This window comes from Grampus griseus (genome assembly GCF_964374135.1).
Source record: "Grampus griseus genome assembly, chromosome: 18".
Taxonomy (NCBI): Eukaryota; Metazoa; Chordata; class Mammalia; order Artiodactyla; family Delphinidae; genus Grampus; species Grampus griseus.
Window position 1 is genome coordinate 61,963,251 of NC_139012.1, and position 23,960 is coordinate 61,987,210.

At 37.0% G+C, this 23,960-nt stretch overlaps 1 protein-coding gene across 2 annotated transcripts in view; it reads right to left on the reverse strand.

The window, feature by feature from the left end:
- Positions 1 to 321: 321 nt before the first annotated feature.
- Positions 322 to 23,960, reverse strand: part of CAB39L (calcium binding protein 39 like) — a 98,438-nt gene continuing 74,799 nt past the window's right edge. For both annotated transcript variants that reach the window (XM_082675732.1, XM_082675733.1), the window contains 4 exons: positions 21,406 to 21,465; positions 17,584 to 17,649; positions 10,618 to 10,761; positions 322 to 2,124 (listed from right to left, as the gene is read on the reverse strand). In XM_082675732.1, coding sequence (XP_082531858.1) covers positions 1,945 to 2,124; positions 10,618 to 10,761; positions 17,584 to 17,649; positions 21,406 to 21,465 — 450 coding nt within the window. In that variant the 3' untranslated portion in view covers positions 322 to 1,944. The remainder of the gene's footprint in view (positions 2,125 to 10,617; positions 10,762 to 17,583; positions 17,650 to 21,405; positions 21,466 to 23,960) is intronic.

Here is a 23,960-nt window from a genome sequence, read left to right on the forward strand (position 1 = left end):
TCCCAGCTACTTCATTTATTGCCTTTTAGACTAGTTTTGTTTGTGAGGTACTAAGCTAGGATAAGGGATTGCTAGGAACGAGCTAATTCAAGCTCAGAGGAAATAAAATATGTTTTATTTATCAAAAAAGAATTATAACAAGACCTTGCTTTCCAACTGAAAACATGTGTCCCATGATGTGTGGAACAGTATTTAAGCAATGAAATACATTTCCAATGGTCATTATTGCGCCGCCTTCTTTTTTTAAAGAAATATTTACACTCATCTCTCTTAAACAAATAAAATCAGAAAAGTCAAATTTGAAGAGATTATGGACTGTCAGGGAATGTTATAAAAATAATCTGACCTCAGTGACTGAAGAATGAAGGTCATCAGACGGCCCGGCACTGACCAGAGCTGCTGCAAGAAGGTCCTGCAGGCCCTGCAGCATCTGCCTCAGGATCTGACGCTGGACACGGAAAGACACAGCCAAGAAGGATGAAACCGCACCAGGTGATTCTTCAGATGCTACATCTACAAGGGCACTGATCCTGGAGAGGGATCTTTCCCTCTCTGGGTGGAGAAATATCTGGTTGAAGAACACAGTACCCAATGTTGTAAAAAGTGAAGATTCCTATGGAAGCCATAACTCATGATTTGGAAACAGAATTATGAAAAAAATACAGATTAACAATTGTACCTTTAATGTCTTGTAAATAGCGCTTAAAATTCCGTTTTATACACTTGATGTCTGAAAACAAACCATGGCCTTTTTAAAAAAACACAAATTAATCCTTAACCATCCTAGTATGCAAGAGAATATTTGAGACCAACATTTTTATAAGTTTTCTACCTTTTCACTGAGGAATTTGATGTGAAATTAGAACGACAGCTTATTAGAAAATAAAGTGGAAAAAATTTTTAGTCCTTTGAGGATTTTTTTCATGCATTTAATCATTTGCGCTTCCAACGGCAACATTCCCTTATTTATAAAGGCCTGTGCAACCCTCTGGACCCATGGTTTTGCACACGCTAGGCATCTCAATGCAATGATTCCTACTCTAAAACACACTTTCACCACAAAACTTTTTTCCCATAATGAGAAGTATGAATGAAATATTCCAAACATTCACTAACCCGACAGAAGTCTGTGGGAAACAGCAGTGACTTTTGCTAGAGCTGTGGTTCTTACCCATCTGTTCCAAGTTCTCAAGTAAGCAGGTCCTACCCTGTGGGTGCTCTACGCCCATGACTCTTGTTAGTCCATCCTGTTTGGACTTAGTTGGTCCCATGCTAACCTGGTCAGAGTGGAGAAGTGTGTGTGTCTGTGTGTGTACCATGAGTTGGTCATGCTGAGGAGATCCATTGGGGTGGAATGTGGGGCAGTAAGCAGAAAGGTGGGCATCAATTCCCTAGGAAGTTAGGAATGAATGATTACAGTTAAAAGATATAGGCAGGGAACAGAATACGTAATGACTGAAAACATGGATCTTATTTTCTTGGTACCTTGAGAAATTTGTTTGTTCAAGTACAGATGGGCAAAACAGTTTTGTGCGTCTTGCCCCCATGCCCAGTTCTCTAAGAATTTAATCCTCTTCGAGAACTCAGTGACGCCCATTCTTTGGGCTCCTACTACTTGGTGGCTCGTGGTGACTCAGGGCTCAGGTCTGCAAGCCCACAGCCTTGTTGCCCTTCATCAAGAAAGGGTTAAAATTGCTTCTATGAATGTCTAAAACAATGGCTCTGATTTCACATAAATAATCACAGACTCGATTAAGATGAATATATTATTCTAAATTAATTTTTTTCTTTCAGACATTTATATTCCATCTACCCTGAACAATGAATTGAGAAAAAAATAGCCACCTCCAAAGCCTTCCCAAGAATGAATACTTTTTGAAATGACACTTTTTGTACAAACTGAACAAATGAGACAGTGACGGTGGCAGGAAACTGGGTGAGACTTCAAGGCGCCGTTTTCTTCAAGTCTCGAATCTGTTTAATCAAGTAGTTCTTCTCATCGGTGAACTGCTCATCGTCCGTCCTTTCTTTTTGGAAGCTGCTCAGAAACTCGATGAGTTTGGGTTGGTTTTTTAGTAGAATCTCCACAATAGGCTGTGCTTTGTGAGGACTGGCCACAAACACCTGAAACATGAGAAACAAATACCTAGGACAAGGAATGCACATCAGGGAAAACACGGATCCCACCTGTGTCTCATTTGTTACATGTGTTAGTAAAATACAGAAAGCCCCAGATTATACTTCCTTATTGAGGAAAATGAGTCATTCCCCATTCATATCCATTTTCTACAGAGAATATACAAATATATTCAATATATTTAAATTATATATGTAATCATATATTTAAAATTACCATATAACTAAATATGTGATTATAAAATTAAATAAATACATATAATTCTATATAATGAAATAGATAATATATAAATATAAAACCATATATATATAAATATTCAATATATATAATATATTGAATATACTTAATATATTCATCTGGCTCAAAATTCAAAAAGGACAAATGTGAAAAGTCCCCCTCTCACCTCCTCTCCCTGGAGGTCACCAATGTTATTATTTTCTTATGTATGTGGAGCTTTAAAATTTATAACTGCCTAGGTCCCACCTCCCAGAGACTCCAGTTCAGTAGATCTAGAGGGGAGTTCTGTCTCTCTGTATTTTTATAAAGTTCCACAAAGATTCTTATGTGTACTCCTAGTTGAAACCATGATCCTGGGCTAATAACTCAGCTGTACTATAAAAGACAGTGACAACTGTAATAACAGGACACAATAACTCAAAACTATAATGCTGGGACTTCCCTGGTGGTCCAGTGGTTAAGACTCTGTGCTTTCACTGCAGGGGGCGTGGGTTCCATCCCTGGTTGGGGAACTAAGATCCCACATGCTGTGAGGTGTGGCCAAAAAAAAAAAAAGAAAGAAAGAAAGAAAAAACCAAGCATATTAAAAAAAAGAAAAACTATAATGCTGACTGGTACAGTATTTTGCAAAGGACACACTTCCTAGTTAGATGCTATATATATAATGACATGACCAGAATATCCATAAAACTGTTGACTGCTATATAGCTCTCTGGTTTCATGTTCTGGGCTCCCCACTCCTCAGAAGGGCTGAGTGCTTCACCACCAGCCCCTCTGCACACTGCCCCCTCTGCACACCGCCTCCTCTTCCTGAACCTCCAACAGTGCACAACTCTACTCCGAACACACTGTGGCCAGTGATCGGTTATGGAGACAGTGGGAGCTACAAGGTTGAACCCTCAAGGTTCCTCCAATCCAGCAAGCATGAGGAAGGAAAAACTACACCAGGATGTAAAGGACCTATGAGAGGGAAATGAAAAGCTGTGGAGGTTCAAAGGAGGTGGAGATAACATTAGATTTCTGAGTTTGGAATAGGAAGGGCTCATGGTGTAGGTGAAATGAGAGTTCATGAATCAGATTTTCTCTTTTTTTTTAATATCAGTTTGGTAGTTTGTGCATTTCTAGGGATTTGTCCATTTCATCTAGGTTATCTAATTTATTGATGTACAGTTATTTGTAGTATTCTCTTATAATCTTTTTTATTTCTACAAGGAGGTTGAATCAGTAACCAAAAACCTCTCAACAAAAGCCCAGAACCAGATGATTTCACTGGTAAATTCTACAAACTTTTAAAGAAAAATTAACACCAATCCATTTCAAGTTCATCCAAAAAATAAAAGACAAGGGAATACTTCCTAACTCATTCTATGAAGTCAGCATTACCCTGATACCAAAGCCAGACAAAGCTATCACAAGAAAACTACAGATCACTGTCCTTTATGAATAAAGATGCAAAAATCCTCAACAAAATACAAGCAAACGAAGTCCAGAATAATATTAAAAGGATTACCTGCCATGACTAAATGGGACTTACTCCAGAAATACAAGCATGGCTCAACATAATAAAATCAATCGATGTAATACACCACATGTACTAGACTGAACTGCATCCTCTAAAAAGATGAATGTTCAAGTCCTAACCCTTGGTACCTGTGAACATGACCTTATTTGGAAATAGGATGTAATCAAATTAAGATCAGTTCATACTGAGTTAGCTTGGGCCTGAATCCAATTACTAGTATCTTTAGAGGAAGAGGGAATTTTGGACACAGAAACACACAGAGATACACAGAGGAAAATGCCATGTGAAGATGGACACAGAGATTGGAGTTACGCATCTATAAGGCAAGGAATGCCAAGGATTGCTGGCAACCACCAGAAGCTAGGAGAGAGGCACAGATTTTCCCTGAAAGCTCCAAGAGGAACGAACCCTGTTGACACCTTGATCTTGGACTTCTAGTTGCCAGAACTCTGAGACAGTGACTTTCTGTAGTTTTAGGACACTTAGTCTTTGGTACTTTGTTATAGCAGCTCTAGGAAACTAAGATGACATATTAGTACATTGAAAGAAAACCATATGATCATTTCAGAAAAAGTATTTGACAAAATCCAACACCTTTTCATAATAATAATAATAATAATAATAAACACTCAACATGGGACAACTAGATATCCACATGCAAAAAAATAAAGTTGGACCCTTACCTTGCACCATAAACAAAAATTAACTCAAAATTGATCAAAAAACTAAATATAAGAGCTAATAGGGCTTCCCTGGTGGCGCAGTGGTTGAGAGTCCACCTGCCGATGCAGGGAACACGGGTTCGTGCCCTGGTCCGGGAAGACCCCATGTGCCGCGGAGCGGCTGGGCCCGTGAGCCATGGCCGCTGAGCCTGCACATCTGGAGCCTGTGCTCTGCAACGGGAGAGGCCACAACAGTGAGAGGCCTGCGTACTGCAAAAAAAAAAAAAAAAGAGCTAATAAAACTTTTAGAGGAAAATATAGGGGTACATCCTCATGACCTTCTATTTGGCAATGGTTTCTTAGCTACAACATCAAAAGCATGAGCAACAACAAAAAAAATGGATAAACTGAACTTCATCAAAATTTAAAAATTGTGTGTATCACAGGACACTATCAAGAGCGTGAAAAGACAATATACAGAATGTAAGAAAATATTTGCAAATCATATATATGATCAGCATCTAGTATCCAGAATATATAAAGAACTCATACAACACAACAACAAAAAGACAAACAACCTTTTTTAAAAAGGGGCAAAGGGGGACTTCCTTGGTGGTCCAGTGGGTAAGTCTCCGCGCTCCCAATGCAGGGGGCCTGGGTTCGATCCCTGGTTGGGGAACTAGATCCCGCATGCATGCTGCAACTAAGAGTTTGCATGCCACAACTAAGAAGTTCACAGGCTGCAACTAAAGATCCTGCATGCCACAACGAAGATCCCGTGTGCTGCAACTAAGACCTGGCACAGCCAAAACAAACAAATAAATATTAAAAAATAAAATAAAAAGGGGCAAAGGACCTGACATTTCTCCAAAGAAGATATACAAATGGCTAATAAGCATGTGAAAAAATCCTCAACATCATTAGATCATTAGGGAAACACAAATCAAAACCACAATGAGACTAGGCCAGCTACAATTAAAAAAAAAAACAAAAACTAACAATAACAAGTGAGGAATGGAGAAATTGGAACCCTGTACACTGCTGGTGGGAATGTAAAATGGAGCAGCCGCTATGGAAAACAGTTTGGTAGTACCTCAGTAAGTTACACACTGGATTATCATAAGACTGAGCAATTCTGTTCCTAGGTATATACCAAAAGAATTGAAAACATTTGTTCAAACAAAAACTTGTACATGAATATTCATAGCAGCACTATTCACAATAGCCAGAAGTCCATCAGCTGATGAATGGATAAGCAAATTGTGATATATCCTTAAAATGGAATATTATTCAGCCATAAAAATGAATGAGGTACTACTGATCATGCTACAACATGGATGAACTTTAAAAACATTATGCTAATAGAAGAAACTGGACACAAAAGGCCACACATTATATCATTTCATTTATATCACATATCCAGAACAGGTGAATCCATAAAGACTGAAAGCAGGTTAGTGATTGCCAGGGGCTGTGGGTAAGAGAAAACGAGGGGTAGTTGCTGAATGGGTATAGGGTTTCCTTTTGGGGGGATGAAAATGTTCTGGAACTAGAGAGTAGTAACAGTTGTATAACACTGTAAATACAAAATGCCACTGAACTGTACACTTTAAAATGGTCAAAATGGTGAATTTTTATGTTATATGAACTTTACTACCATAAATTAAAATTGTTACTTATTAAAAAAAAGTACCCCAGGCTCGTTTACATTGTTACACAAAATGCCTGATGTTTACAGAACACCTAATATGTTAGGAAATCACATACTGGAGCCAAACGTGTGGCTCCTCTGGCTACCATTAGTTTACAAGTGAGCTGCTGGGAAGTTTTAGCTAGGAACTGTCTGGCATTTGTGGTAACGACAGCAATAACTCATAACAGTCTTTATTCCCAAAAAAATTTTTTAGAAGATTAAATATATAGAACAAACTAAGCTTCTCTGTTTGAATCCAAAATAAATGTGAAACATAGTGGAATTTGCAGACAAGGCATCACTGGATCAACTCTACTGAATCCATACACTGTACAACAGACCTAAAAAAATGTTCAATTTGTTTTCAAGTTTAAATTTTTTCCTTATTTTTATTTTTTTATGGCTTCTGAACTCTGCTGCCTCTAAAGGTAGTTGCTGATTAGAGGTGACTAATGCTCTAATGTACAATTCCTTTGGGGCATCCGGGACACTGAAATCAAAGCTTGAGATGAACCTTTCATGAGGACAACCATTCTTGTTCTGTATACTTTTTCAGGTGAATTGTCAAGCTGGCCTTTGGATTTTGGAATAAGCTAGGGTGGAGCTTCTTGTTTTCATGGAAATGGCTATTGTGGCCAACTGCTAGGATCTGAGCAACAGAGCAGTACACTCAGACCCATTTTCGGCAATGGCCATGCCTGAGTTCCAGCAGCTCTGAGAGGTGAGCCAAAAGGCACTGGCCATCCCCACCCTCTAGGTGCGAAAGACAGTGGCAACAGCGTCCTTTGCTATTAAGGATGTTAACAGGGAAAGGAAAGAAAGATCAGCTCATAGCTGATCCCTAAATTCACGTTGGCCATATCTCTGGAAGAGGCAGGATCACAGAGACAAAGGTCTCCTGAACCTAGTATCTTAGAATTAGACTTTTGATTTTAATTTAACATTTTGCAAGTGAGGAAGCAGATCCAGATGGATTTGCCCAAAGTCACTGGTGGCAACCGCGCCACAACAAAGACCCAGGTCTCTTGACTTCCATGACTTCCATTTAGTCCTTTCCCATCATACCATCCTGTTCGCCAATAGCAGAGAAAACATGAAATGGCAACTCATTCAAGTCCTTGAACTTTTCAAGCAAGCTAATGAAAATTGGCCACTAATAATCTGGCAAAGACATTTTTAGTCATGTGTTCCACATTTTCTGTACTTTAGGAAAGGTACCTGGGGAAAAAGACTATTAATAAAGAACTGTGAGAAAACTCTAGGACTCAGCTGTTACTTTTTCTAAATAACAAAATATTTTTGGCAAGTAAACAATTCAGTTTGCCCTTCAGTGCAACGAACATAGTTAGGGTCCAGAGTAAGTCCAGTTTATACACATACAAGTAAACAAGTGGTCAACTATTTTTAAATGCACCTATTCTGTCCAATAATGAGATGATCCAAATTCTGATCTCAGAGGATGGAAGTAGGTTATTTCTATTTTGCCACCCACTGAATACTTCCATAATACTGCATTTTGGAACCAAGTTATATGAAGCATGTTCTCATCTAGGATGATATATTAAAATTCTGTGGGAGCTGGAAAGATAAGACACACAGCCTTCTATAATTTCCTCAGTCAAAAGGCAAGGGTCTTAAGAGGGCCTATCATTTTATACTCTGCAGGCATTTTCCTGTCCTACAAGAGCCTATTTTTGTCTCATCCAATTTGTGTTTATTCTTTATTAAATAATTCTAACACAGAGAAGAGCACAGCAATAACATATGAGATTTCAAGTTCCCACCATAGAGCTCTATCATTTTTGCCAAACTTGCCTTCAGAATTTTAATAAAATAAAACATTACAGATATAATTAAAGGCTATTAGACATTTCTTCATGATATCATTCTCTTTCCTACTCCTCCCGTGAAGTGACTGCTATCCTGAATTTGGTATTTATCATTCCCATGCAGGTTTTTAGACTATAACTGCATATGTCTGAATCCATACATAGCGTTGTTTTGCATGTTTTTAAACTTTAAATAAATAACATCCTTTTAACATTTGCTTATCCCACTCAGTGTTTCTGATACTTATCTACACTGATCCATATAACTCTATTAAGTTTAACCCATTACTATATGCTATTGTATGAATACAGCACAATTTATTTTCCCAGTCTCCTGTAGATACCCAATTTTTCCCATTTTACAACATGCGAAACAATGTTGCAATAAACATTTTGGTACAGGATTCCTTATGCATGTGAGCAAGATTGTCCCTAGGAAATTGCCAGAAAATGAGATTTCAGGACTGAAGAGTATGGACACTTTCAGTACTTTATTTTGCTAAATTGCTCTCCCAAGTGCTTGTACCAATTTACAGTGTATGACCTACTGCCCTCCAACCTTACCAAAATTTGATGTTGTCAGACTTAAACATTTTTGTCAGTATGAAAAATGTAAAGTGATATCTCTTTGATATTTTAATGGCCATTTCCACAATTACTACTAAGATGAGCATCTTCACCTATTTGTTGACCAATCAGGTTTCCTCATCTGTAAATTACCAACTTGTATGCTTTGCCTATTTTTCTATTGAATTGTTTGTCTTTTTCTAAATGATATGTCAGTTACATGTGTCACATTCTGTCCTGTTTTTCACTTTGTTTATGATGTCTTTTCAAAAAGAAGTTAAATTTTAATGTAGTCAAACTTATTTTCTATTATGTTTTGTGATTTTTAATTCTTTTTAAAAATTCTTCCTTCCCCAACATCATAAAAAGTCTCCTATTTTCTCTTTTAAAAGTTAAAAAATTTTGCTTGTCAAGTGTAGATCTTTACCAGAATTTATTTCTGAATATAGTGGAGAGTAGGGTTTTCTATATGAATAATCTATTACCCTAGAACCATTTATTAACAGTAACCCTTTCTTCACTGATTTACAATCCCTCCACTATGAAATATCAAATTTCATATTTGCACAGGCTTATTTCTAGGCTTTTTACTCTGTTTTGTTGTTCTATTTATCTATCTCTATGCCAGTACAATATTGTCTCCATTTACTATAAATCCATAATAAGTCTTAATATATGGTAGGATGGATTTCCCTACCTTGTTTTCCTTGAAAATTGCCATAGATAATCCCAGGCCATCGTTCTACCTTACAAATTTTAGAGTCAGCTTGTCAAGTTCCAGGAAAAGTTCTGCTGGGATTTTGATTGTAATTAAATGGAATTCATAAATTAATTTGGAATTTGAACTGCTCTAGTGGTCTTTTGGACAATAAAGATGTGGTGGCTGAAAGATGGACTAAAATTGTTTTTTACCTCTCAAAGCAACAATTACATACCTTATAAACTGCCATGTCTCCCATTTATAGACTTATAAATTCAATCACTGAATATACATTATAAAGGCCAAAAAAAAAAAAAAAAGCCTGGAACTCTCTGAATCCTTAATTCTACTCTAGATACCTATCCTAAGAAAATAATCCTAAATATGGAAAAAATTAGCTGAATACATAAAATGCTCATTGTAGCTACAAATTGAAAATAACCTAAATATAAACGACACAGGAATATTTAAGTAAACTAGAGTAAGTATACCCAATGAAAAACTATAATGCCAATAAAACTACTGGCTCTTTTTAAACACTATATATAACAACAGTGAATTAATGTTCACTTACGGTATAGCATTGAGTGATAAAATTAGTGTATCAATTGTGTGTACAATGTAAATACAGCTGCAGAAAAAACCTTCAAATATGTGCACAGGAAAATAAAATTTACTAAAATCTTTAAAATAGTTAAGTCAGGGGTATGGGATTATAGATTAGATTTCTTCCACCTACCCTACTTTAAACAAATCTATTGTTTAAAGTTTCTAGGAGATGATTTTATTACTCTTACATCAAAGAAAAGATATTAGAAAGAAAAAGCAGGTGTTATATGGACTACTTTTCTTTCAAAACGAATTAAAATATTTCTAAGCAAGTAACAAAGCAAGTAGTACTCAGTGTTTCTTTAGGTTTCACTTAAAGTTCAAAGAAACACTTCAGGCAGAAGCAAAGCATTCAAATTCTGACACAGGTTTTCGGCTTCAACTCAATCACTGATTATTTTAGTAACTTTTGGGAAACAGTATTCCCCTATTTTCTCAGCGAAAAAAATGAAAATATGTCGAGATATGGATTAGTTAGCAAATCTTTTAGAAACAAATGGGCATTCATTAAAATAACTCTAAAATTTCACCTAAGTCATGCAAAACAGAAAGACTGCCTATTTAATTTTCTCTCAAGTATAAAGGAGGGTACACAGTAGGGAGTTTGCCATTTGCGACTGGAAAACAAATGCCCACATTATTTCTGCAGCTTGCACTTTACCTTAAAGACATGAAAGGCTTCAAACTGGATGTTGGGACTTTTATCCCGGAGGAGGTTCATCATCAGTTTGAGGTTCTCTGGCTTGCTGATGTACTTTGTCATGATGGCAAAGTTGTGCCGGTCCAGGATCAGTTCACCTAGCAGCTACAAAAAACACAGAATCAAATTAGAATCTGTCCGAGAGTCATCTTATTCAAAATATATCCCACTTCTTCACACCGGAAAACAAAATATAAATGTGAGTTATGAATGTTGATATGAAAAAAATTCAGAGTCCTTAAGTACATCTTAAAGCATAGGCATGGAAGCTGTTGTTATTATTAAGTTATTTTTAAATTTTTCATACAGTTTTGCTAAAGTCAGTGCTTAATGCATTTCTGAATCTTTTTTTTTAAGCCAGTCATTGCTACTGCTTAAAAAAGCTTTCTCTGCTGCCCTCATCAAGAGCTAGCCAGAAATAAATTTATTATTTTCATCCCTTACTTTAATGTGCTTCCCAGTAATGTACTGCTCCTTAGGCGTTGAGGTAGGATAAGAATAAAAAAATTGACTTAACAATTATACCTTCCTTATCTGAATAAATATACTCTAGTAGCTTGCTGGAAAAACAGGTTATATTAAGTGACTCTTACCTTCTCCCTAAATTTTATTACAAAACCTGATATAGAGCCAGAAAAAAACTCTGACCCTGAATTCATATGAAATTTAATATGTGCAGCAAGTTTTTATAAAAAAGTAAAGCAAAACATTTTCTGGTGACAAATTATTAACTCCTAAAATGCGGCATTACTCCATGTTATGAACTGGATGTTTATGTCCCTCTAAATCTATATGTTGAAATCCTAATCCCCAATGCGATGGTATTAGGAGGTGGGGCCTTTGGAAGGGGACTAGGACATGAGGGTGGAGCCATCATGAGTGGGTTTGGTGCTCTTAAAAAAGAGATCCCGGAATGCTGCTGGCACCTTGATCTCAGACTTGCCAGCACCCGGAACTGTGAGAAATAAATGTTTGTTGTTTAAGCCACCCAGTCTATGGTATTTTTGTTATAGCAGCCCAAACAGGCTAATACACTTCAAAACAAAATAAAAATACCAAGAGTGAGAATAGTTGAAGACCCCCTAGCAGCATATGGCTGAACTTTTATTCTCACTGTAGTGGTAGCAATTCCTAAAGCTTCAGCAACCAGGTGGGTGAAATGTACCCTTAACATAATTTTATATATGATATACTTAATGATGACCAGTGTTGGATGTTAGATGGTCACCAGTTAGTCTCAAACATATGCAATAGCAATTGTGTAAATTTGTAGTCTTCATCTTTCTTAATCTCTCCTCAGCATCTAAAGCTAACTGGATACTCTCCTGGAAACTTTCTTTGTTCCTGGTTTCAAGGCCACCGCTTTCTTCTCTTTTCTTACCGCTTGAAGCGAGTTCCTATGCTGCCTGTTACTGATTCCCCTTCCCTTTAGGCTCTATACATGCAGGGATTTTCCAAGCTGTAGTTTACCTCTTTAACTCCCAACAATCTCATCTATGCCCGTGGCTTCAACTATGACATCCAGGAAGATGTCTCCCAAATCTATTATACATCTCTGTTTTAATTTCCTTCCTAAACTCTATACCCACATTTTTAACTCCCTGACCCCCACCCCAAGCCCTGGTTGAACACTTAGCTGGCCTATCACACTCAACATCTCTACAACCAATTCCCTTTCTTCTCCTTGTTAATGACATCATGATCTGCTAGTCCCCTGGGGAAGAGAGTTGAAATCTTTCTCAGCTCTTTTCCTTCCTTTACTCCTCATACCAAATCTATATCTAAGATCTGCCAATCTTCTGTTTTTAAATGTCTTGAACATCCTTCGTTCCATTTTTACTCACTCAGACCCTCCTACCTTCCATCTGGACTACTGCAACAGCACACACAATGGTCTCTTTTTCAGTCTTCACCCAATCCAACCCATTCTGCACATTATGTCAAATGAATCTTCCTGATGATCAGCCTTATTCATGTTACTAATGCCACTTATAACATGAATGAATAAACAAACAAGTATCTAGATTCCTTTGAACTGGGGATAAAAATTGAAGTCCTTAGTCTGGCATTCAAAACCCACTGTGACTGGAGTCATTTCTGCTGCATCCTTTCCTCTGCCCCCTCACTTATTCTTTCTCATTCTTCTGCTTCTGTGGCTTCACTACCCTTGCTCCAAATTTTTCCCAGCTTTACTGAGGTATAATTGACAAAACTGTGTACATTTAAATTGTACGTCATGAAGATTTCATATGTGTATACATTGTGAAATATTTACCACATGCAATTTAATTAACACATCTATAGCCTCACGTAGTTACCCTTTTCCTTTTTGGGGTGAGAATGCTTAAGATCTACTCTCAGCAAGTTTCAAGTATACAATACAGTATTATTAACTATAGTCACCATGCTGTATGTTAGATCTTCAGAATTTATTCATCTTATAACTGAAAGCTTGTACCTTTTGACCAGCATCTCCCATCCCCCTGCCCCCCACCCATAACCACCGTTCTACCTTCTATTTCTATAGTTCAACTCTTCTCCTCAGCTGAATTTCCTCTCTTGCCTCTGTGCTCTTTGTTTTTTCCTAGCTGTACTCACTTTGCCTTACAGTGCAGAGTTACTCATGAGCTTATTTAGAATATAAGCTCCATAAGGGCATGTGTCAATTCCTACTAGTGTTTGTATCCCTTATAACCTAACTGTGTGAGGTGTATGGATATCGTTGGGGAAATAAAGTACAAGCAACACAGAATCCTCTCTACAAAGTGTAGAAAAGAAAGAAAGCAGTTTTATTATAGAATATGCGTATTCAGAGCACAACACTGCAGGTAATCTACAAAAAAGGCATTACGAAGACATAAAATTCTATCTTATTTATACAACCAAGCAGCTACAATCCAGTACATATATATACTCTCAAGATGAAAGATAACTGGTCCCCTATAAGAGGACCAGACAGTGCCATTTGCTGTGCACCCTTTCATAGTTCACCCTGAATTCACCTGGCCATTGAAGAAGCCATTTGTTTTACCTCATTGCTTTTATCCAACTAATGTAGAGAATAATAAAACTTCTCTTATCTCTCTGACAAGCAAATGGTTACAGCTTGGAGAGGAGCATCAAGGTTAAACTTTCCTGTGATAGAGAGGAAGGAGAGTTATCTTCCTAGATGTTTACACTGCAGGGGGATGGCTCCCGGATTCTCAAAAAAAAAAAAAAACCAAAAAACATTCTGGGTTGTAAAGCTGACAAGAAGCTTCTAAAGATATATATGTGTGTGTGTATATATATATATATATATATATATATACACACACACATATATATCTTTATATATATACACACATATGTGTATATATGTAGCTTCTATGTAAATATAGATTCTATGTAGATATATATTTATTTAAAATATAACATATTTTATATGTTATAATAAAATATAATTATAATATAACTCTGGTGGTCCAGTGGTTAAGACTCCATGCTTTCACTGCAGAGGGCATGGGTTCAATCCCTGGTTGGGGAACTAAGATCCCGCATGCTGTGTGGCGTGGCCAAAAATACATATAAAGCATACACACATACACATATCAAAAGGTCTTATAGCAACAGAGCAATTTCATTTAAAAAATTTAAAATTTGTATACATACACACATTCAATAAATATTTGTTGAAGTGACATTTATGAGTTAAGTTCAGATTAAGTCACTTCAATTCTTATTACATGGGGATGCCTATATATAAATTCTACCCAATCTATCCTCTGTTTATATAATTTCACTACTTTTTGGAAACAATCAATTATGTTAAATCATTTGGCCAAAAACACTGAATCTTTTAGCCATTAAATATTAATCTATTAATTAATACTGACAGTGAAAAATGCTGCATTTCATAGTAATACAAAGCATTATACAGCAATACTATACTAAGTAAAAGGAAAAAAATTCATATTTTTTACTTCTTTAACTTTCATGTTATAGGCTTCATAGTATACAGTGAAACCACGCACAATAATGAGTTTTTAAAAAACTCTGTGTTTTAATGATATTGACCAGAGCTCTCCCCAAATCCAGAATTCCACCAAGCTTCTTTCGAATTATAATCTTTCTAGTGATTAAATACCAGGCCTCTGAAGAAGATAAGAAATAAATTCCTAAGCTATGTCATATAGTGAAAGGAATTTCTCTGTTAATTATTTTTTATTGACACCAGGAACCTAAGCACCCCAAGATAGTTCAGAAAAATTTAGAATTTGATTAACAAAAGGCAGGAGGTAGCAACTACTTTGGAATCAGAAAATAGCCTAGTAAATACACTGTTACAATAATCTAACCTCTCTTGTTTTCTAAAATTATGAAACATCTATGTGCAAAATATTACAGAATCCAGAGATATAACCATAGTAAAATCAAAATAGAAGATACTGCTACCACAGATCTAATTACCCAAAGGAAAACCCAACAGCACACAGTGGAGCTCTGCAGACAATGTTCTGATGAAGAAAAGAGCAAACAATACTTAAGGAGCTCTTTCCTTGAATAGACTGATACAAGACCATCTTAGCAATATCTCTGCCTAAATCCAACATTCAAAAAAGGCCAACTCTTCAGTAACGATTTTAGCAATTTTTACATTCTTGATATACTTTATCTACCTTTTACTAGTGCTTTTCACTGTCTAACCAGTGCTTGGTTTTATCACATTGTAAATCAAATATTTGTGAGACAGTCAACTGTAAAGGATTTTAAGTGGGAATAGCAGCTCATGTAGTATGTGTGGGTGCATTAATAAAGAAAGAGGCCTTATGAGTGGGCTGAGGCATCTGTAAATAAGTAGAAAACAATCAGCTTGAAAAGGGAGAGTTTAAAGGAGACTTTCTATACCACATGCGGTACAAAGTCAGATGCTCTTTGCCATGTCACTGGAATAGCGCTGAGGTCTTCAGCTGGAGAACTATGTGAAAAGAGGAAGAGAGGCTGGATGGTGGAGAGCCAGGTGGCAGCAGACAGAGGTGAGAAATGAGTCTTTCTTGCTCCCCTTTGCTACCCGCTAAATTTGTATTACATGTTGTACTAATCATACATCTACTGGGTTAACAGGCTTCGATTTTTAAATGCAAATGCATCCTGGTAGGAAAAAGTCTAACTCAGACCCTAGTCCCAATTATTTATTTAGAATAGATCGGTGCCTTCAGTCCAGAGACTGAACTCTGGGGACAGTGACGAGGAATATTTATTAATGAAATTTATTTCAATTTTCTTTAGCAAATATATGCAGGTCTTACCATGTGGTAGGTTCTGCTCTAACCATTTAACAAATATTAACAAGGGAACAGGACAAGGTGGGGTTGAAGGCATCCTGAGAAGAGAATGAGGGCAATGGGCACATGGATAGGAGGGGATGACAGGACAGCAGGAAAGAAAAGCAGGAAGAAGGCCAAGAAGGGAAATGTCTGGGTAAAAAACTGTAAACTTTATAACTTTGCCTAAGGCCCTAGAGACAGTCGATCACAGAAAAATTTGTCACAAGTTCTTATCACTGTGGAAAATGGTACAAGGATAAATTCTAAAGTCCATGACCCTCAGTTTTCTTGATCCCAGTTTGGTTCAGTCACCTTAGTTCATATCAACCCCTCTACTTTGGCCCAGTATCTGACAGGTTCCACTGAAAATAGGAAGGACTTGGAAAATTTATGAGCAGTTAGCTATATATTGGCCCTTCAGAGCATCGTCACCTCTGTTTACTGTTCCAATTTCCACTCCCCGCCAGGATGACTACCTCTGTAACACAGACAAGCTTTCCTGGTTTGACTGTTCTTGTGTCTATTCTTTAAGTACACGGCTGTCCCAACAGGATGTATCCTTATCTTCAACTGCTTTTAAGAAGCTTTCTGGACATGGGAGAGCACAGCATTGATGTCTCTGCCTTTGCCTGGAGCTCCATCTCATTAATTCAAGCTCCAGCACAGACAGCAGCACACCCATGATACTTTTCTTCTATGTGGATTACTCTGTATGGGTTTCTGCACAAGGAGAAACTCAATCAAGAGTGCTGAATGACTGGCTGAAAATAGTACACTGACCTCTCCATCAACAGGTAAAGCTGGAGCAGCAAGGGCACAAGTACAGGGGAGAGTGGTCAAGGCTGACACATAATCATGGGGAAAGTGAATTCACAAATATGTGGTACAAAATAGATTTAATTTATTGCTTTAGCTTAAAACTATCAAATATTTAGAAACAAATGCATTGTTCTACAATGTCATCATTCCAACATTTAAAAAATAATACTATATTTTTATAATTAATATATAAAATAATATGAATATATAATAATATAAAATAATATTTAGTAAGCTCAAGCATCATACAAATTGCTTGACTAAAAACGGCCAATTATTATCTGCCAAAAACATTCTTTTGGATATCTGAGTAGGATCTGAAGGGCAGAGATGCAGCTCTAGCCAATGTCCTACTCCCTCAGGAGCTGTCCCACCTCCTCTTGACCAAATGGCTACTTCCAGGCACCTTTTCACTGAGGGAGGGAAGGCCACTCACAGATGGATGTGGCCCAATTCTGCTGGGTCCCTGTCTGATGAGGGAGAGAGGCATTTCAACAGGCATTTCATAGGAGATAGAATCTCAAATCAGAAATGCCGTTTGGTTACATACAAATAAAAACATACCCCTCATCCTGTATTTATTCTGTACTTATTACTTATATTGTTACTTCCAAAAAGTATTTGAAGCAGGGCACTTACCTCGTTTTGCTACAAAGTACAGTCATAACGTTGAATGTACTTCTCAAGTTACAAAAAAATAGAATAATTTTTCTCTATTTATTTGTCCACTATTAAACCTTAGTCATCTACTAACAAGAATATCAACTTCTGGAGACTCTAACTTAAAGAAATTTGATATTACCTTTAAAGATTGTCTCTTAGTCACATAATTCTCAGACTGGAGCAATTTCTCATAGTCTCCAAAAATCTAATGAAAAGAAAAGAAATATTAGAGTGTAAACCCAGCAGTGATTTCTCTGCATTAAGTTTGCTACTTCTCTTTGTTTTATTTTAGTTCTGTAAATTAGAAATTGAGTAGAAAATGAAGTAATTGAGTCCTCCCAATAAATCATTTTGAATAAAACATCTGTTAACTCATCTAATGAGCTACAGGATAACTCATTTTATGACATTTTAAAGACATTTTAAAGAAATCTGTTTATGTAGTCTTGCTGATAGCTATTAGTCTGTGAATAATTTGAGAAAAGATTAAATACACTTAGCAACTCATAAAGAATCAAACTGTCAAATTCATAGCATGAACGGGTAGAGGAATAGGGCTACTTCTGCCACATAATGGCCATGTTAATGCCAAGTGGCCTCTCTGGGGCACTTCCACTCTCCCCAGAAGCTAGGGGACGCTGGTGATTGGGGTCCGTTTCCTAATGTGATTGGTCGTCAATCACTGCCCAGTCCCTTTGGTTGAACACAGAGTGCCAGCGGCTGGCAAAGCTCAGTGTCAACCTCCCATCACACATAGACACACTCGGAGACCACTCAGGTGGGAGGAGCAAGCCTGGCAGAGAACTGAAGGCAAGAGAGCTCAGGGGCTGAGGAGGGTCCTGGTCCTCAGAGGAGCAAGTGCCAGGTGTGTGTGCGTGTGCATGATGAGGGGAAGCTGTGCACACTGAGGATAATTCCTGATAGAGAATTAAGAAAGTGAAAAGTAAAAACAAAATCATGTAGCTCACATTAAAGTCACAGTAATTATACTCTTTTACATAAAGGACTTGTTTATTCTAATTGTCATGGAACACAAGGAGGATTTTTCACTAAATCTGTCACACGAATGTCGTGGTAAATTTTAATTGTAACTATAAAATGCAAATACACGCAGATAAGGTATTGTTGACTCCCCAAGCTACCAGTTTCATTATTTTAGGTCATATATCATGTTCTCCAGCTTCAGGTTTACTGCTAAAGAAATATGAAACTCAAGAAGTATGAAATGTTTAGGGAGTATGAGTTCTCAGAGCTAATGTTCAGGTCAGTGTAGCAGGCTCAGCATCTGTGAAACTACTAAATTACACATGAAGTGACTATAGATACAGAGACAAATTTAGGTAAATAAGAGTCAAAGAGAATGAGTTTATGGTCTCTCAGATTATTGCTTATTATCCTTGAATGCAAACTGCACAACACATTTATCTCACTCATCCTATAGAAAAGATTAGTAGTTAACACTACAGGTTTTGTCATAAACTATCTTTGCCCTCTTTATTTTCATTTATTATAAATGTAACATCTAATGAGACTTTAACATTCCATCCAGCATCTATAGTTACTGAACAACTAAACTATAATAACAATTCATTTCCTAACTTCAAAAATACGTGATTTTCTTTTAATCTTGAAGCTTTTGGATATCTCTGGCAATAATCTTTTTCTCCCTTCATGTTTTACACTTTGATCAAAGTTCTCCAGTTGATCCCATGGGTATTCTCTTGATAATTTTAAGATATGAAAATCACTTTTGATTTCATGATTATATTGATAATTCTTAATCTCAAACCAAAGGAAGATCAGCAAACAACTTATGAATAAAAAATCCATAGTTTAATTTCTGTGACTTGGATGTATGAAGACATAGGATACTGATAGGGTATTTCATATCTTCCCAGAGTCATCTGTTTCCTTTTACATTTTTGTGTGGCTAACTAGAAAATTTTAATTTACATAGTGGGTTGCATTGTATTTCAATTGGACAGTACTGGTCTGAAGCAGCTAAACTAATACTGGAATAAACCTTATAAAGTTTTGCTTCTAGGTTTGTGCTACGTTTCACTTTAATTATGCTATTCCTATTGCTGATACACTTAGCAAAAGCAAAGCAGCTCTTGGATGGGTCTGTTCATTCAATATTCATTTAACACCACCAAATGTATGGCACTGAGTTAGGTATTAGGGATGTAAGTAATAATGATAAAAATTAATACATGGTACTATCCTAAAAACTTTAAATTTTGTCAAATTCCTACAGCAATCCTATGAAGCAGGTATTATTAATATCTTCATTTTTTGGTAAGTGCAGTAACTTGTCCGGGATCATACAATTATTAAGAGGTGGAGCAGGATCCTGAAGCAAAGCAAGTGGATACTAAAGTCTATACTGTATTCTGAAACACTGTGTTTGACAGATAAGGTTCCTGCCTCCCAGGGAGCTTAAGAACCAGTCAGGAAGATATAAAGACACACCATAATAATACAACGTGGAAAACGTGTGAGAGAGAAGGAGAGAGGGAGAAAGGGAGGGAGAGAGGGAGGGAGAGGGGGAGAGAAAGAGAAAGAGACAGAGAGAGAGAGAGAGAGAGAGAGAGAGAGAGAGTGTGTGTGTGTGTTTGGGGGTGGGGGGATTACAGAAAGCTTCCTAGAAGAGTCACATTATGCAACCAGGCAGGACTCTGAGGGGCCTTCCCAGGAACATACCCTCCTGAGTCCCCCACTTCTTGTTTGTAAAAAAGCTTCAGCCTCGGGGCTTCCCTGGTGGCGCAGTGGTTGAGAGTCCGCCTGCCGATGCAGGGGACACGGGTCCATGCCCCGGTCCGGGAGGATCCCACATGCCGTGGACCGGCTGGGCCCGTGAGCTATGGCCGCTGGGCCTGCGCGTCTGGAGCCTGTGCTCCGCAACGGGAGAGGCCACAACAGTGAGAGGCCCGCGTACCGCAAAAAAAAAAAAAAAAAAAAGCTTCAGCCTCCTAGGTCTTCCCCGAGTTTCAAAGAGCAAATTTAATCAGAGAAGTGAGAAAATGCAGAAACAAAGGAAAACAGCCAAGCAAGACAAAATAATAATAGTTTAGCCATAAAACAAAGTCAAGGATCTTTTGTTCCTCCTCAAGGTCTATAGATAATATCCTGAGCCATATCCTTGAGTTGTTTTGCAAATACTGAAACCCTCACCAGGTGGAAGAAGTTAACTGCATACTGTCCACAGGCATGTAGACCTCATACTGGTTGGAACCAAAAGGTTGATGATGTTAACCCCTGAAATACCACCCTGTCACCTTACCACCAACCAGTCAGAAGACTGTCCATGAGCCAATGAGGCACCCTGCAACCCTCACCCCTTCCCTGAAAACCATTTGGGATTGGGGTCTTTTGAGCATTAGCCGCCCCACATTCCTTGCTCGGCCTTGCAATAAATGTTGAATTTTCCTTCATCACAACCCGGTGTCAGTAGACTGGCTTTGCTGCATGTCGGGTGAGTTTGGTTCAGTAACAATTATAGCTAATTATCAAAAGGTTGAGATGGATTCACCCTTAGAGAAGGGAGTTGGAAGACATATATGTATTTTGGTATTTCTACTAGTAAGTAAAACTAGTTATCAAACCAAGTAAAATATTTATATTAGTAAGATGGGGTGCTCTTCCATTTGGAGTTTCCTACTGCCTCTTAAGGGCAACATGGATGCTCTTAAGTCAAGATCAAAGTGAGCAGGTACTAGTTGTTTCCTGGAGCTCCAGAGCACAACAGGAAGAGATGTGAAAAACAAGAAAGCCCTGATCTCCTGCCATCCTCTATTTTCCATAGTTTCTTGATGACCTGACTTCTAGGTAATAAACCAATCGGGTGTATGGTTGGTTTCAACTGTGTATCATAAATAGGAGTAAGTGCTAACAGATCTAAGAAGGAGAGAGAGAGAGGAAGAGAGAATGAGGTAAATACTTAAAAATGACTTCTACTTACAGTGTCATAATTTTGTTCTAAGAAGTCTGCTACCAGCACTTTATGTCTGGTCAGTAAATCCTAGAAAAAGAAAAGTCAAGTGAAACAAAATTATTATAGGTAACAAATTTTATAAATCTTTTTCTTCTAAGATTTTCCAAGTCCATTAATTTGAAACATAAAAGTTTCAGAATATTTTCATTTACATCATTAAATTACTTCCATTCTTAGTTTAAGATGTGAAATACAATTTGTTTCATGCTAAAAACAGCAGAGTGCTTTAAATTCATACCATAGAAATAATTCAACTAGTGAAACAAATGTCACCTAACAGACAAGTGTACAGTATATTTCTTCAAGCCATAACTCTACATTGTGAAAATGATATAATAAATATTCAAATAAAGTCTATGACTATCTTTTTAAAATGTCATTAATAACCATTTATTAAAAAAAGAACTCTGAATGTACTAAAACCATATCTCACAAGTTAACAGATTTTCAATGATTAATCTTTAATTTTTCTTAACCACTTTTGAAACGTAAGTGCCTAGGATGCTGGGAAGCACAAGAATGACATTTAACAGGGCCATCTCAGCATCATCCTGCTCTTGGGTTAATGGGCTGGGAAGTGTTGTTCAGTTACTAAGTAGCACAATGCACCCTTTCAAAGTTGAAGACAAGTAGCCTGATCTAACTACAGACATAACTCTCGGAAAATTGAACAAAAGCATAAAGGAATGTTTCACTGAAAATTCACACCTAAATTATATCCTTAATTCACCTTAATGTTGGAAGAAAACAAGCGTCAGCTAATCCATTTAACATGCTTAAGGGCTAAATACCCTGTCTAGGTACTATGCAGAATTTAATTAAAAACCTAACAAGAATTTTCAAGTTTTCAAAAATAAATTCTTATACTTTAATACATATTTAATTAAAGCTTCTTAAAAGCATATACAAGATACACAACATAACCTCACAGAGAAAAAGAAGGCAGCAGCAATGGTAAAACTCACTTATTTCTATTTCAATAAAAAGTTAAATATTTAAAGCACTTTGCACTACAATTTTCTTTTTTTTCAGTTTTATTTTTATTTTTTAAAATTTTTATTGCAGTATAATTGATTTACAATGTTGTGTTAGTCTCTGCTGTACAACAAAGCGAATCAGTTATACATATACATATATCCACTCTTTTTTAGATTCTTTTCCCATATAGGTCATTACAGATTATTTGAATAGAGTTCCCTGTGCTATACAGTAGGTCCTCATTAGTTTGCACTACAATTTTCAAGTTCAAAAATAATGAGACTGGCTATTAATTTCATTTCATATTACCTTTCATCACAACTTGATTGACCATTGGGCCTATCAGTGGAGAAATGTACTTTTTTCCTCAGGGGAACATGTAATACTGTTCTGGAATCACAATTTTAAAATGGGAAAATCCTCTAAGGAATTCATTCCTGGTCCATCCCAGGTCAAAATTCAAACCAGTTCCTATGTCAGGGGACACCTCAGAGAGTAAGGTAGTTCCACAGCATCCTTTGGGGTCCCTAATCTTTTTCTAAGTGGATATTCGGGATGCCTAGTTTTCAGATACTCTCTTCCCCAATCTCCTGAGCAGTATCAGTGATTTTCTAAGCTGACCCAGGTTAGAAAGTTCTCTCCATGGGCTGCAGCAGACACTGTGGATGGCTGCACCCATGGGGTTCTGCATCTATTATGACAGTCATCAGCCTCAGGTATGAGGACCATGATCTCCCATGGCCTCAGGCCCTGCACATACCCTGATGGTGGCAACAGAAAGAGTACTTTGCAGATGAGTGCTGCTTGGAAAGGTTTTCCATTCACTATACATTAGTGTTACACCAAAGAAAGAGGAATAAGGAGGGGGTTCTGTTAGTAGCAGCTCCTTCAAATTCTAAGGGAAAAAAATAACTTTAAAATCCAATAATAGAAAATATAATATGGTAGGGTAGAATTCCTCCAGCACACGTGTATGATGGATACAGCCAATAAGTGATTCGTGCACATACACTCTTATACTTGAGTGTGTATACATTATATATACATAGATATACCCTCCAATTTATATACATAATAAATGTATGCACAAAACTGGAGGGATTATACAATATATATATACACACATATATAACATAATACATGTATATAAACATAATACATAGACAAATACAGATGTTGCATTATTATAGATCAAATAACTGAGTGGGAGAAAAATTGCTAAGATCCCACCCCAAAATGAAAAAGCAGAAAATTGCCAAGAAAAATAAAGTTCAAATTTTAAAGAATTCAAAGTTAAAAAAAAGTATTTGAAATAGTGTACTCTTTCATCCCACCTCCTAACAATTGTTTTGACAGGGCTAGGTTCTGCATAGTCTAAGTATAATGCTAAAAAAATGTTGATATTGACATTTTAGTGAATTCTTCACAGCTTGGGAGAACTCAGGGTGCAATGACAGAGGCAGACATGCAATGGCAGGGACACGATACATCAGCCAGCAGCAGCTGCATTTATTGAGTTTTTACTACGTGCTGGAGAGTGTGCC